This window comes from Rutilus rutilus (assembly GCF_951802725.1).
Source record: "Rutilus rutilus genome assembly, chromosome: 4".
NCBI classification, from domain to species: Eukaryota; Metazoa; Chordata; class Actinopteri; order Cypriniformes; family Leuciscidae; genus Rutilus; species Rutilus rutilus.
Genome location: NC_140212.1, coordinates 3,019,439 through 3,036,393, shown reverse-complemented (window position 1 = coordinate 3,036,393; position 16,955 = coordinate 3,019,439). Strand labels below are relative to the sequence as shown.

The 16,955-nt window shown below is 40.5% G+C and overlaps 2 protein-coding genes across 5 annotated transcripts in view; both read right to left on the bottom strand.

Moving 5' to 3' along the window:
* The window catches only part of pde3a (phosphodiesterase 3A, cGMP-inhibited), a 91,514-nt gene extending 89,205 nt beyond the window's left edge, over positions 1 to 2,309 (bottom strand). For all 3 annotated transcript variants that reach the window (XM_084407282.1, XM_084407283.1, XM_084407284.1), the window contains exon 1: positions 72 to 2,309. In XM_084407282.1, the coding sequence (XP_084263408.1) occupies positions 72 to 860 (789 nt within the window). In that variant the 5' untranslated portion in view covers positions 861 to 2,309. The remainder of the gene's footprint in view (positions 1 to 71) is intronic.
* A 6,598-nt stretch (positions 2,310 to 8,907) lies between these two features.
* aebp2 (AE binding protein 2) overlaps positions 8,908 to 16,955 on the bottom strand; it is a 62,800-nt gene continuing 54,752 nt past the window's right edge. For both annotated transcript variants that reach the window (XM_084406348.1, XM_084406347.1), the window contains exon 8: positions 8,908 to 8,950. In XM_084406348.1, coding sequence (XP_084262474.1) covers positions 8,923 to 8,950 — 28 coding nt within the window. In that variant the 3' untranslated portion in view covers positions 8,908 to 8,922. The remainder of the gene's footprint in view (positions 8,951 to 16,955) is intronic.

The window sequence follows — 16,955 nt, the reverse complement described above, 5'->3', positions numbered from 1 at the left end:
TCTAAAGAAATGACTGTACTAATTCCGAATCGTACTGTATTTATGATCAAAAGCAGCAGCAATAAGTGTACCTGGTCTCTCTGCAGACAGGGCAGAGACGTCCTCCTGTGAGATTTGCTCCTGGACTGGCCGTGATGTGCCATGTCTGACGAGACTACGGAACTGGACCTCCTGCGCCTCTTAAATACCGGAATATCTCCCCTCAATCCCTCCCGGTGTGATGCGCCCTGCTCCGGCAGCAGTCTGTCCGCATACCTCGCCAGCAGGACCCCCAGCACCCCGAGCAGGTACGCCAGGTAGGGTCTCCAACTGGCGCGCACCTTCTGCAGCGACAGCAGCGACACGGTCCTGATGATGCTGATGAAGAGGAGCACGGAGATGCCCTGACCCAGGCGCACCACCATGAGCGCCCCGCTGGCCAGGCAGGCGAGCAGCACCAGCGCGGTGGCCGTGAACGAGTAGAGCTGATGCGCATCCAGCAGAGACTGCGCCGCCGCTTCGCCCAGATGGCACACGGTGAGCAGGAACACGGCCGTACGGATGAGCACCCCGCAGCGGAGCAGATACACACCCACCCAGAAGAAGGCACACACGAGCGTGAAGACGGGCGAGAGCAACTGCCACACGAGCTCCACGAGCGTCACCAAGTGCAGCGCCGGAGATCCCGAGTGCGCGTGTGCGCGCTCCGCGTCCCAGTCCGCGGACTGATGAGCGAGCAGCGCGAGGAGCACGGACAGCGAGGCGACACACACGGCCGAGGAGAGGCTCCTACGGCTCCGCAAACACGAGTGCCAGCAGTCCTGCTCCACGGGAGTGACACAAGTGCGCACATAGCCGTTGCGCACGGATTCCAGTGCCATCGGTCACGGGAGAGCACGCGTACGCGCTCGCGCACACACGCATTAATGCGCAGAGCCGCTGTTCCTTTTCACGTGAGTGAGTGAGTGAGTGTGTGTGTGAGTGACTTTCCAGCGGCGGACTGCCACGAGTTCGCATTCAACGCATCCTCGCGTGAAAACACAAGTCAAAAGTAATGTCGGGGTGCGCGGAGGAGGAAAGCGAGCCCCTTTTCTTTGCAATGCGTAAAATCCCCCATCGTCTTACGATCCAGTCGAGCAGAACGAGGAATAGGCTAACTCCTGATGTTTCTAGGCCACCACCATCATCATCACCACCAGCGATCTCCCTCCCTCGCGCTTCCTTTCTTTGTTTTTCTCTCGTGCCCTCGTATCTCGCTGGATTATTCCACCTCCTGGATCATTTTCACGCGTGGAAACTCTCGCGGCAGAAAGATTTCCCTGACTTTTGGATAATATTGGCCAGTGTCCCGTCGCCCGCGAGGCGGTCCTTAACACAGCGCGCGAGCTGCGCTCCGTATCAACAGCCAAACGATTATCCTGATCAGACCCAATTCAAAGCATCAGTCAGCTGATTTATTGATTCCAGCTCGCACCCATGTGCACTTTTACAACTCACCTACATCACACTTAAAAAAAATCTTCAACATTTATTTGATCAAACAGAACGATAAAAACTCTATCAACTTTATTTTATTTTAATTTGCATGATCGTAAACAGTGAAATTGCGCATGACTTTCGAATACAGTTAGGTGCTGTTTTGGACTTAAACTACTTAATTTACCACGCAAAGCTCAATTTTAGATCACGTGTGATTTCTTTTCTTGCTTTCTGACTGATTTTCCTTTTACAGTAAAATGTTACAGGTCATTAATTCCCTGCGATATTACACAAATCACTCTGGCTTTCTTGACATTTAGTTTTATTGACTGACTTTCCTTTAACTATAATATTTTGGCAGATTTAATTAAGATTTGTGTATTTCTAGAAAAACAAAAACCTTCATTGATTAGCCCCAGATATGAAGAATTATTAAATTTTTGGGGTTTAACTGATTTTATATCACCGGTTTGTCTTTCTTTCTTTGGCATTGTTCTTTCTGACTGATTTTCCTTTTACAGTAAAATGTTACAGTTCATTAATTCCCTACGATATCACACAAATCACTCTGGCTTTCAGACTTTCTTGACATTTAGTTTTATTGACTGACTTTCCTTTAACTATAATATTTTGGCAGATTTAATTAAGATTTGTGTATTTCTAGAAAAACAAAAACCTTCATTTATTAGCCCAGATATGAAGAATTCTAAAAAAAAATTGGGGTATATCTGATTTTATTTCACCGTTTTGTCTTTCTTTCTTTGGTATTGTTCATTCGGACTTTTAAAATGTTAAAATTTGTATATTCATTATGATCATGATTCCTTGCGATATTAAACAAAATTCATATTTCCTGCTTTCTTGATGTATTTTTCCACACAAAACTTCATTTATTAGCCCTAAATATGAAAATATTTCCTATTTTTGGATGTTTATCAGATTCTGTCTCTTGTCTTTGATTCTACTGGTTCTTGCTGACTGATTTTCTGTTTACAGTTCATTAACGGTTCCCAGTCAGTGGCCGATTGAGATCAAACACAAATCACATGACGTTCATTTGGTTTTCCTGGCAATTAGTTCTTGCCGACTGATTTTCCTGTAATATTTCATATAGCTATAGTTAACATTCACTGGTAGGCTACACATGATTCCCTATCGTTGCATGAGGGAGATCAAACAAAAATCATATGAACGCTGACAGCCCCAATCTGGTTACCATTTACACAGGCAGCCGAGAGTGTGGGCAGAATTCCCAGGACAGGAGGAAGAAAAGCACAGGAACTAAGGAGCATCTCTCGTTGGCTGGGCAGAAACTGGCAGGCTGATGGATGTCCACATCCCATCGTGACGGTCTCAGTTCCCCGGCCTCCCCCTGCTGAGGAGCGGCTACAGGGAATGTGGGAGTGCTTGTTTGGAAAGCTGCAGAGGCAACAGTCTCTTCCGGTCTCGGTTCCCGGGTCAGTCGAGGGCCAACTAATATTAAGTCATTGCGTCATGTCCTCCGAACAGCAAAATAAAGATAAGGATAAAAATTGCAGGGAAAGATCCTAAGCGGGAACATAGCAGAGGATAAGGGAGCAAGACGTGCATCAGGGAGAGAACGAGCGAAAACGCCCCTGTCAAAATAAATGCATAAATCCTGTATTATGATGTTAGGTCATCATAGGTTAATGCAATAAGAGGGAAACATGGTGAAGGAAAAGCTCATGGAAGTTTAAAAAGGAGCTTAACTGGTTTTAAAATGCAGAAAGCACACACACACAGTTTCAAAATATTCTTAGCTTGTGTTAAAATTTCAAAATAAAGACTTTGCCAAAGTCCACTTTAAATGCTGATGCTATTCCCAGGTTTGCCACTAAAGGGCACTACCTTTTGTATGTTATGATACAAAAGGATCAAATATTGAACATACATTGATCTCTCAAATGCATTAATGTGAAAATCCAAAGGTTGTTTTGAGCCTTCTTAGTGTACGACGATCTTGAACATTCAGTTTCATCGGAGAGACACACTCGAGCCAAAGTTATACATGAGAAAAGAATAATTGTATGCAGTCGCCGACCAGACATCGAGGTGTTTACACTTAAATCTATTTGCAAGTCCCGAAAGATTTTAAAACTGTTTCCACCGCCTGTCTGAAACATCTCGCCCGCCTTGTGATAAATAATCAGACACTCTGGGTTCAGCTGAAATATAACCCTGCCTTCCGTGAAACTGTGGGGGAACCGAACGCGTGAGTCCAAAATGCATTACAGGTGGAGCGATTGAGGATTAAGTCTGGGAGAAGATTCAATTTTCCCTCCTAGTACATCAGCTCTAGCATAAACCCCGGCTTGGCACAAGACGACGCGTATAAAAGCGTAATTTCACCTCCACCCCTGCTCGCTGTTCTCTAGGCACACTCCTGTGGTAACAATCTGAACGGAGAATGTTCTGTATGCAGAGAACCGTCCTCGGGGAACATTGGGAAGGAATTGTGGGATACTGTCATCGCACAGTCTGTCTGAACATTTACACAAGACATTTGAAACATGCATTGTGTTGGTCAAGCACGCTGTTATTTCTAAGAGTCATGCTTGTTTAATGTTCAATTGAAGAGGAAGTACACCGCATGCTGTGATGTCACGGACCTCCCTTTAGCGGCAAGATCAGTTAAAACAAGCTATTCACGGTCCCAGTCTTTCATAACGTCACAAGAGATGGATTTCAAAGTCAAGTGGCATTTATTTAATTACAAAACTCCTTCAGTTTCAGCTGTAAAGCAGCTCTGTAGTGTCATTATTATAAGTTCAATGTTGATTCAGTTCAGTTCAATAACTGTCAGTGTGTTGAAAAGTTAATCAGTTATGAAACAAAGGCAGGGCCACAGAAGCCAATAGTGTCATTATTAATCTCAATTCAGTTCAAAGGCACTGTTTACACCTGGTGTTAAGATTGGTTTTTACTCAAACATGTGTCACAATATGGAAGGAGACGGACAAGAGAGAGTGACATTCAAACAAACCCCTTGATTCAGGAGGTTAGACATGAAATCTTTAGCACTTAAACAAGTAAAATAGATATCCATGAGCACAACTGTACTGTCTAAACTATGGGCCCTATCTTACACCCAGCGCAACTGACTTTGTACACCGACGCATGTATCATTTCTATTTTTGCACCCGCGCACAGCGGACTTTCCCCTCCACAGACGCACGTCGGTAAATTAGGGAATGAACTTGCGCTCCCGGGGGCGGTTCAGCGGAAAGAGGAGGCGTGTTCCGGCGCAAACGTTCCCTGGTGCTATTTTGCAGTTTCAGAAAACAATTCCACCACTGACCAGGAAAACCTAGTCTAAAGTCAGTGGCGCGTTGCGCATGTTACTCAGATGCTATTTTAAGGGCGCATGCTTGGCCATAATGTAGCGAAGCTGTTTAACCGAAGCTAATTTGTGTGGGTTTCTCCATCCCCAATGTCACTTCTCTGTGTTTTACGGCCCTGACGAGAACGTCGGTCTCCTCGGCTGTGAACCGCTCCTGCAAATCCGCCATTATAATAGCAAACCGCCATGGAACAAGCACGCCTGCTCTTAAAGGGAATGTGAGATGACGCTCTGATTGGTTTATTTCACGTTACGCCCAAACCACACCTATGAGTAATGAAGCAACTTCAGACCAACCCATTTTAGATTTGCGTCGGGAGCAAGAGTCATTTATCCCGCCGGTATAACAGCAACAGCGCCTGAGACCCGCCCACAAAGTTACTTGCGTTTCAGATCGTAAAAATAGGGTCCTATGTCTGAGAAATGAATCATTACTGTTTGCTTTTGACAAAGTCTATACATTTCTGGTAGTATTTACTGTACAACCATTCACAAACTGACATTGCTTTGCACCCTAAATAGGTCGAAACTAAGCGTGATTGGTTAATTTCATGAAATCTAAATGCAAACAGACTCCATCTTCTGTCTTCAATATTTCAGGAACCTCATTAGCATCAGATTTTACAGCTAAACTGAATGTTTAGTTTAATTGTTGCATAGAGACCAGAGTTTGACGTGTTTTGGTGCAAATGATCCTATATGACCCAAAAAACGTGCTCAGAGACTCTCTGCTGGGCCAAGAATTTGCATTTCTTGGAAGAACAGCCTGTTCTAGAACGGTGAATAAGCAAAAAGCCTCCTGTAAATACAAGTGCATGCTTTTTAATTCACCCAATTACAGTGATTCACTATCACAACAGTGTTTAATAGAGGGTCAATACATAGCACATTATCAATGGGGCCCTCATTACTGACCTCTGGCTGCGTTCCCTCGCTCAGGGTCACGCGACCTTTGACCCCGGCACCCGACGACTCACAACAGCTGCTCGAAACACGGCAAAGACTGAGCGTGTGAAGTGTGCACCGACCCAACACACGAGCGTAACTGAGGACAAATACGAGCATCAAGCTCTTTATCATCGTGCTTCAATTATTAATGAGGTTCGAAGAGAATCTGTGCAATTGGCAAACACTCAGGCTCAATACATACACTCGGCTCAAGTGCTGGACGGATACATGTTCAGGTGAGCGGTTGATTTCAGAGTGTATGCTAATAGCCCGCGTGGTTGGTGGTTGGGCTTTGATGTTGAGGACGAAGCTCGCGACAGGAATGTGTATCTGCGCTGTTTTTGGAAGCAGGAGAGCAAAACCGCTTCAATTAAAACGAGCCGTTCCTTAATCAGTCCAGCAACTCATAAACACACTCCCCCTCGACACACACACACACACACACACACACACACACACACACACACACACACACACACACTCACGCTGAATCGCTTTAGCACCAGCTCTACAAATGTGCTTTAAACAGCACAGGCCTGTGTGTCTCTGACATCTATCTATCTATCTATCTATCTATCTATCTATCTATCTATCTATCTATCTATCTATCTATCTGTCTATCTATCTGTCTGTCTATCCACTTGTCTGTCTATCTCTCTCTCCCTCTCTCTGTCTGTCTGTCTGTCTGTCTGTCTGTCTGTCTATCTATCTACCTATCCATTTGTCTGTCTATCTATCTATCTATCTATCTATCTATCTATCTATCTATCTATCTATCTATCTATCTATCTATCTATCTGTCTGTCTGTCTATCTATCTGTCTTTCTACCCACTTGTCTGTCTATCTCTCTCTCCCTCTCTCTGTCTGTCTGTCTGTCTGTCTATCTATCTATCTACCTATCCGTTTGTCTGTCTGTCTGTCTGTCTGTCTGTCTATCTGTCTGTCTGTCTGTCTATCTATCTATCTATCTATCTATCTATCTATCTATCTATCTATCTATCTATCTATCTATCCATTTGTCTGTCTGTCTATCTATCTATCTATCTATCCATTTGTCTGTCTATCTATTTGTCTGTCTATCTATCTATCTATCTATCTATCTATCTATCTATCTATCCATTTGTCTGTCTATCTATCCATCCATCCATCCATCCATCCATCCATCCATGAAATGAAACTTGTGACAAGCGTTACTTTTCAAGGTAAACATAAAAGTTAGTAATTTTCTAATTTAGCAGACTTTAGTTTATTTATTTTTTATCTTACATCTATATTAAATAAATATACTTATTTTATATAATTGTATTATCATCATTATTGCCTGGTGGAAAATAAAATGGTCATAAAAATCCCTTGGACTTAAACCGAAGGGACCTAGCAACCACCTAAAAAACCCTAGCAACCAGCACAAAATGTGTGGATATGGAATATATTCTACAGTAGAAATCGAACATTCTGTCTCCAGCCCAGTGTAATAAAAGGACGTTAAAAACACACTCTAACTACACACACTAACTAGCTCTGCTGTCACATCATCCTCACCCTATAACTTAAAACACTTCCCCTGTTTCAGCCTCTGCAGAATGCTTGTTAACTTCCTCCACTTTCCCAAATAATGCCAAATGAAACTATTTGTCATGTGTTTGACACAGGGGGCTTGCTTGCGACGTAATTTGGTGCGTGTTTGTTCAAGGGCTGCCAGGAAAAACAGTGGAAGTCCACCTCAGCAGAGGGAACGGGGACCGGAGCACAAACGTCTGCTTTCACACAGCCGAGCCCTGGGGGAAGTGAGGGGCCCGGGGCCCGAGAGATGACTGTGGACTTTCAGGTTTTCCCCCCGCCTGGCAGACATGTTTTCATAAACACCAGGAATGCGTCAAAAAGGCACAGTGCAAGCACCTTCCTCCTTTTTATGAGCGTCAATCCATCATCCACCAATCAGAGGCGGCGTACAGTGAGGCCACGCCTCCTCCTCCTGAGTGTGGGATGGAAACACAATCTGCAGCGTTAGCTACTGTATCCATCACTGCAGCATGAGGGAATTGTGGGAAAGATTGGCATTGTCCAAAAAATTAATAGAGGACGTGAAATCACCAGATGGATTCCAAGTATTGTTAATCTTTCCATCAGTCTCTCTCTCGTTTATGCCTCGGCTGAATAAATGCACGGCCCCAAACTCAACCCATGACGCATCTAGGGAGATTTATAAGAGTTCAGCCTCCGCGTTTGTCTGGATGGAATGACGTTGTATGTCGCCAACTCCTACAACTGAGTCAACATTTTGTCGCTCGAGCTGAGAGAGTGAACCTCGTGAAACCTGTCAAGAACACTTCCAATTCACATTTCACCTGAAAATCGAAATCGAAAATATTAAAGCTTCTTTTAGGACCAATACCATGTTTTTTGTCATTGTGACATTATTTCCATGACGATTAAGCATATATTTCTCCTCATTACAGTAATGCGGTAGCATATTTTAAATTCTTGTAATGTATGCATGGTAATTCTCATTAAATTCACATAATATAATAATAAAACATACAATATATATGATAATACAATAAAAGCTATTTTTATGTGAAATTTTAATTTAATTTTGATAAATATTTTTATTTGAATCAGAACACACAATACAAAGAATATATATAAAATGTGGCAGTTAACTTAATATAAACTTAATCTATCATGTTTAAGATTATAAAAAGAAAAATTTACTTTTCAAGTTAAACCCAAAAGTTAGTATTTATTATTTAATCATTACTATAAAACAATGTTTTTACTGTATAAAAGCTATTTTTATATTCAATTTAGGTACATTTTCATAAAATATTTTAATAATATTATTTTCATTTAAATCAGAATAGTACAACATGATGTGTAAAATGTGGTCATTAACTTAATGTGGGATGGTTTGCGTAATTGCTTAACAGTCATGAAAATAATATTAATAAATGATGGTCTTTAAATGAAAATAAACATGAATGAATGAATGAAGGTGGTCTCACAACATAAGCCTCAATTTTAATACAATTTTCTATTTCTCCCTTTGATTTTGGGGGGTGAAGTCCCGTCAGGATGAGGAACAGGGATGAGAAGCGGAATTCTTAAACTCTGAGTCAGTCATTTCCTCCACACTTCTGATGTTTGGTCATCATCACTGCATCCGAAAGACAAAGGGACATCTGAAACGACATCACTTTTGAAGATTTAGCCGGGGCAGAACAGATGTGAATAATAAATCATCTTTCATCTTACATATTTTATTTGTGCAAAAGCTTGGATGGTACGCTAGAACTCTAGCCCGGGCTTTGATTAGCGGCGGGGAAGAGCCTCGGAGAACGCTAGCGACTGATGATCACACAGATACAGAGTTATGAAAGCACATGTTGTATTATCATAGGTGCAGCGCTCCGAAACACAAGACAAGCCTTGAGAGGAATTCATTTGAATAGTTGTGAGGTTGTGCGACGCCGTAATACTGAAATATGACTTTCATCAGCTGATGAGCGCTGGGTTTTCATAGGGACACGATGAGCTGACTCACTGTAATTAGGTTACGGAGTTTCTCGCTAAAACTGATTGTGTGTGTGTGTGTGTGTGTGTGTGTCCTACCGGCTGATGGATGGCAACGCTATGCCGAGAGCACATTTTAATACCCCGGATTTTCAAACTCACTTACTGTTCTCAGTCTTTCTTCAGAAGACAATACCCGTAACACAATTACTGTAGGATAAAATTTGCCTGGGTCCTAAAATAACTCCCACAAAGAGACCCCGCTTCCAAGTAACTGTCTCGCCTGTCCTCGCTCGTGCAGGTATAATTTCTCAGTTAATGCACACTAACGAAGAAACCAACCTAAAAAAAGGGGCCTAAACGGATTATGTGGACGTTTTAGAAATATCCACAGAGATGTAGGATTCTTCACATGGACAATAATGAGTGAAATGTAACACAATATGCAGATAACATTAATGTGGCTGCCTCCAGACTGAATGCTGTTAACCCTATAATGCCTGACATATGAACTGATAGTCAGAACAATCTCATTTTTTGAACCATTAGACAATATATGAAGACTTCAGATGCAAAAGTGCCATCGGAAATTTTCTTCTAGAACGATCATTTTTATCAAGCTTGTATGTTTATGTTCAGTTATTTCACTTTAATGGCAATGAAAATGACCTATTAATTGTGAAATTACTGAACTTAAATATACGAGCTTGAAAAAAATGAAAGAAAATTTCAAATGGCACTTAGAGGCTTTTGCATCTGAAGTCTTCATCTATATTTCCCATGTGTAGGCTATATATAGATGATATAGAGAGATATATGGAGCTCAAGCTCAGACTTTTATTCTGAATATGCCAAAAAAAATATGCAATTTGCTGCAGATGCTGATATTTATATGGCCAGAAAGTAAGATGAAATTCTGATAGCTTGTAATGTACCTCAATGAGATCTTTAACTGGCATAAAACTTCAGTTGAGTAAGTGTTCATCTTAAAATATAAAATATTACTTTTTTAAAAGTCAGTAAAGATTTCACAGCAAAAAGAAACACGTGAACCACTAGCTGAAGGTGGAGCCTTTCTTTCTTTTGTTGTTGTTGTTGCCTGTCTTGTCTACCAGGCTTCTTGCATGTAATTAATCTTTTCTGTTTGTTCAGATAGTGTGGTTCATATCAAGTGTTATCTACATTATTTACTGTAATAATGATGCGTCAGCCTGATGCTGGAAGAGTGTGAGAGTATCAGCGTCATAACAGAAAGATGGATCCATTTTCCATATCACTATATGACACTATAAAACAAATAAAAACAAATGCATGTGCAAAAGTGTGAGAAAATCAGTGAATTCAGACTCAAAACTGTACACTTCGTATGACGTTACATACAGTATTGTGTCCTAAACTACTTTTAATCTGACTTTACAGACTGAAGCACTGATGTTAATGCGATTCCAAACCCCTACAACTGCAAATGAGTGTTCAAAAACAGTCAGATATGGTAAAACATCTGATTTTTGACATCTGAACAGTGAGGGTTGCTATGGTGCCTTCTCTGTCAGTCTGTTTTAGTGCCGGCCAGGTAATACAGGTTGCAGGATAAAGGGGCGGGGCCTGGTTGAGTTAGTTAGTATGTGTGTTGAAACTGGCGGTTATGGTAAGGGGCGGGACATTTCCCAAACACCGACCAATCACAACACACCGATCCAGTCGACCAATCAGAGCGCAGTGTGCTTTCAGAAGGAGGGGCTTCATTGAGACAGGAACTAAACAGAGCGTTACTGACAGACTGGGAAGAGAGGAGCTGCAACAATGGAGAATATGAGGAAAATAATGAACATTCAAGCAGGAAAACCTGTTTTAGTAGAGCTCAAAAACAGTTCCCCTTTAAGAGAGCCAGTGGAAGCCGCTCAGACGCTGGTCTCCTCTGTTGTATTAACACTCTCAGGAGAGAAAGAGGTGGACCGACTTCTAAAGTCCAGACTTCTCTTTTATCATGCGCCTGACTGAATCTGTGCTCCTCCTAATTGTTTCCAGGGCTTGTTTGCGTCTTGCTGGAGTGGAAAATGCCCCGTTCCCTGTTCTTTTCTCTTGCTTTAATAAGGAAGTGAATTTGGCCACCTGTTCTAAGCGAGAACCCAGAGAAGAGTGCAAGAATCTCACCCTCTTTCCCTGTGTGTGTTATTGTGACAGTGTGTGTTTATTTTCATGTTGTCTTTAAAGACTCAAATGACATCCAGTGTTTTACACAGTTTTGGATGTCAATAACACACACTCGAACTTGGCAGGTTCCATCACCTCAAATGTTCTGACCACAGCTTGGGACCCTTGAAACATTATTTGGATGTTTGCATCACATCCTTTTGGACCTAGTGGTAGAATTCCAGGAAATTCAAACATCTAAATCCTGTTTGTATTCACAAACTCCCATTCATTTGCTAGATTACGCTTCCTCCTGACCAAGAAATATAGGCATAAATCAACAGATTAAAAAATAATCAGTACAGAAATACATCTGAGAGTCATAGATTTGAATTGTGAATGCTAAATTATCTTAAATTATGTCCTGTTGGCTCCGGATAATCTTTCCAAGCAGTTAACTCCATAAATTTAAAACTTTGCTAGTGCCCAAACACAATAAAAACGGTGGTGATATAAGCATTACTATTAGTATTGCTCTAGGCTGTGTGATTTGAACAAACCCCTAATGCTCTGTATTACATTACCAGATAAGTAGCAATATCTGGAGACCAAAATATCAGAGGCAGGGTTATTTTTGTTAATGTAGACTAAAAGAAAATTAAAACGCTTCAGAAAAAAACAGGAACCAAACTAAAAAAACATTTTCCAAACATTTCCGAAATGAATTAAAATAAAATAATTCATTTTAATTTTAAACTTGAAATAAAAATTGTAAAAAAACTAAAAAAAAAAAAAACTAAACTATTTTCCAAACATATCTAAAACTAAATTAAAATAATTGTAACATGGTTTATTGTAACATTTTAAAACATTTTTTTTAAATAGCAACCACTTAGAATCTGCCTAGCAACCACTCAGAACACCTTAGCAACTGTATTGCAGCATCCTGGCAACCCCTTAGCATCCTCTCAGCATGTTTGTACGGACAAACGCTACACATTTTCTACAGAAAACACAAAAATCCAGCATATCCTCCACAAACCTAAAGAGATTTGAGTATCAAAGCTGGCGTAATTGCTTGTGCTGAGGTTCTGGAACCGCTAAATGACTTCCTAAGATCTCGCTCATTTCCTGTCGCAAATCTTTCTTGCAGCACTTGGCCCACTTCACTTAGACCTTTTTTCTTCTTTCTTTTTTTTTTACATGTGATGTGGCGTCCCTTGAGTGCCGGCCAACCTCTTGCTCACTGTAACCCAGACATCCCAATCTCTTCCCCCAATCTAATCTGCACCACCAGTGAAATGTGTTATTCCTCTTTCTCCACCCAAACAGCACCTCAATCCATCCTCCAGAAGTGCTGGCGCTGGCGCTTGCGTCACAACCCTGATAAGTGCAGGGCTACTAACCCTTCAGGAATCCCATGATAAAGGGCTTTTTTAAATAAGCGTATAGAAAAACCCCAAGAGCTTATGACCAGGTGTGATGGTTTGTGGGACACAGAAAGGGTCACCTTTACTGCTCTGGGGACGCTTGCGATGCTTCCACACAGAACCGGGCCAAACCAGAGCACAAACTGGGTATCCGATCCAGAAAGTTTTGTTTGGGCTGAAGCTCACCCTCTGTGTGTGTTTGGATGTGAGCTACAATACAGTCAGGAAAGACCGAAGAAGCTATTCTGCATACTAGCAAATAACCAGTCCAGACTAGATTCAACCTCACCATTCACTGACCATCAAAACGAGAAAGCACTTCATAAAACCAGTCCTCCATTCACTGCCCAGTTACCAGTGGCCTCCCTGATCTACTTACAGTGAAAATGATTAAAAAAAAAGTCTAGTTTAAAATGCATGTGCCAAATTCTTATAATTGTAATCTTTAGTATTCATGATGGTTTCACACATTTAAAAAAAAAATTATACTACTTTAAAAACAAGATTCTGTGAAATCATTTAATAAAACATTTAAATAAAATATAATAAATAATAATAAAAAAAGAAATAATTAAACTAAAGTAAAACTTAAAATATAAAATAAATGCTAATTCAAAATATAAATAAATACTAGAATACTATATAAATAATGCTAACATAATGTTTCAAGGTGCTTAACAAGTAACATAATCATTTAATGAAACATTTAAATAAAATATAATAAATAATAAAAAAAGAGAAATAATTTAACTAAAGTCAAACTTAAAATATAAAATAAATGCTAATTCAAAATATAAATAAATACTATAATACTATATAAATAATGCTAACATAACAATGTTTCAAGGTGCTCAACAAGTAACATAACAATCATTTAATAAAACATTTAAATAAAATACAATAACCATAAATAAAATAGAAAGAAATTCTACACACACACACACACACACACACACACACACACTAAAGTAAAACATAATATAAAAATGAATATTATTCAAAATATAAATACTAAAATAACACTGTTTCAAAAGGCTTTACCAAAAAAATACAAATATTTCACAATCCTAAATCTAAAACTCAGCCGATCTCACAGAAGGTCATGAGAGGTCAGCCTGTGTTTGTGGCTCACCTCATGCGTAAGAGAGTTGGCCGTGGAGGACGAGCTCGTCTTCAGTTGAGCTAATGTTCGTCCGGTCGGTGTCTCTGGTGCTCATGATCAACCACAGCAGAAAATGTGCCTATTTCGGCCAAAATAAGCATGTGCTCAGGGTATGATGTCATTGCTCGTGTAACCTGTGCTCCATTACAGGTAAATAACATAACAGAGATGCTAAATGGGTCTCGTTGGCTCATTACAGATGCGCCGTTTTAAATAAAAGCCATCAGGTTCTGCATATGAAACACAATCCTCCCTCCGGGGGTCGAGCGGCTAGAGAAGTGACTGCTATCGTTTAACGATAAGTACATTCAGTTTCATAGACGTTATTGTGAATCTGAGACTCTGATTAGCGTCCGTGCTAATCTCTGGCGTCTCAGTGGACGAGCCACACGGGGGTCAGGACTGTTGATGTGTTTCAAACATGCACTAGTATTTATTTTTACTTAAATCTAGTGGGGTTAGATAGTTTATTGCAGTGTAAACAAATAAAACAGTACATTAAACATGCAGACTCTTACTGACAACGCACAATGAGGTCAGATGGGCTTTTCGCAAAATGAAATGACCATAAAGCTTCACGGAAAAGCCCTTTAGGATGGATAAACTCCACCTCTGTCAATCTATTAAAGGCCTCAAACAAAGCTTGTTGTTTTTCTCTCTGGAAAGGTCAGTGAAAGGGTGATCATAACCTGCATTCACTAGTGTACAGGGTCAATGATGAACAGTCCGCATGTGCCAAGTTCACTTTTGTATTCATGTTGGTATTGTTGATACATTTATACTCTTGAAAACAAAACTTTTGATTTAATGACTATGAAAATGAGAATGTCAAGTGAAAAAGCGGAGTTTTTTTATTCATATGAAAACCACAGTGGGTATTTCGTGCAGCCGTTAAAGTAACATAGACAATAATGATGAACTTTAATGAAACACTAGCGGAGCATAAAAAAAAGAAGAAAAAAAGGGATATTTTAATCCATTTGTACATTTTAATTCATCAAGCGAGATGTTACTCTTATGCCTTGTCCTTTCCTCATTGTAAAGCGCTCATACACACGATAAACACTGAGCTCATTCGCTCTGTACCTCTCGTTGGTTTCATATGGATTGCATAATTCATTTTGATTTGAATTGCTTCATTTAAATTTCACATTTCAAGCTTTCTAAAGATATAATTCTTATAACGACTAAGGCACATCACCAAGTTTCGGCTCATTTTTGTGACACGCTCCAGAAAGGAGAGGGAGACCGCAGAAAGCACATCCCGTTCGTTTGTGTCTATTTCCTTTATTTGAACAAAAACATAACGATTTGTTGTTATTATAAGTGTATAAGAGCGCCTGTGCACATATATATTCAATCGTGCATACCTATAGACTAAACGCATATGCACGCCATCAGCGTTCTCACGGGTCAGAGAGAACTTAAAGTCCGCGAGAACCGGAAGTTGCAAACGACTTTTCTCCAGTGTTGTGACGTATTTCCCAGTGAAAAGGTATATTGAACAGAGGGCAGGGTTTTACTCTAGTGCTCCTCCTCTCCATCTCTCGCTCATTACAGACTAACGGTTTGAGGGGAGTGGTTAAGCGTTTCCCAAACCAAGCCGTCAAACCTACGTCATCAGAGAAGGAACGCCATTCCAGACCGGAAGCAACTTTTCAGACTTTGATTAAAGATTACGACGGCAAAATTATTTTTAATTTAAATTATTTTTAATTTAAATTATATTTAAAATATTATTTTCTGTGTATTAACTTGCACGGATTAATTGTTCACCACAAGACTAGTAATATGCGCTAACAAAGTAAATAGGGTCAATTTTGATTTCAGTTGGACTTTAAGGGTTTTCTGTTAGAACGGTGTCGTGTTAGCGGCCCCTAAGTTAATAACTAATGATCTTTGCAACGGAAGTGAATCAAACAAAACTAACTTGAGCTGGACAATAACTTTATCCTAGAGCTGCTGTAAAGCCAACACAATCTCTGTTACTGTAATTTCCTATTATCACTGTAAAGCTGCTTTGAAACAATCCATATTGTTAAAAGCGTTGTATAAATGAAGGTGACTTGACTTGACTTGACTTGTATAGAAAAAAAAGAGAGCCTTTACAGTTTCGAATGATGTCTGTATGACCAAAAACAACTGATTATTTAGAGTTTTCGCTGTAGTCTTTCTGTAGTCCCATTCTCAGTTGTAATATTTAGGATTTTTTTGTGAGGGTCCTGTACAATACGATTACCCTGGTAATCCAGAGTTCTCGCGAGAGCACAAGTTGAATTTGCTCAGCGAGTTTACTCTGGTGTCGAGTAATGACGCTCATTAAATATGCCCCTCGATCTGAGCTGCACCAATCACATCGGTGTATCTGATATAGGCGGGCCAGAGGCGAGATGACGACAGCGCTGTGACGTCGAAGTCATTAGTAAACATTGCAAGATGGCTATGGATGAACACCAGTTGTTTGAAACGGCTTTGGCCGCTGCAATGAACGAGTTAGACTTGGCTTTTTATCTAAAAGAGGAACAGAAGACGCCGCTCGAATCGTTCCTTCACGAGAAGGGCGTTTTGCCGACCGGATACGGCAAGAGTCTAATCTACCAGTTAGCTCCGCTGGTAGCTAAGCGTATGGGGCTTGTTGTGATTGGTCGTAGTGTTATCCAATTGCGTGCAGTGAGATTTTCAAATGAATGCTTGGTGCCGCCCCTCGAGCTGGGCCATTTTCATTAGTCGACGCCGGACCATTAATCTTTCAGATTTGGGTCTGGATTTCCAGGCTACAATACGATGACATGCTGCTCTGAATCATTTTCACTTTCTTTAATTTTGGCTAGCTGTGGTTTTCATGTTGAAATAGACTATTACGTGACTATTGTGTGACATTTTGAAAAGACGTACCTGGATTAAGACCACTGGAACCAGGATCACATCACTTAAACATGCAGAGTCATC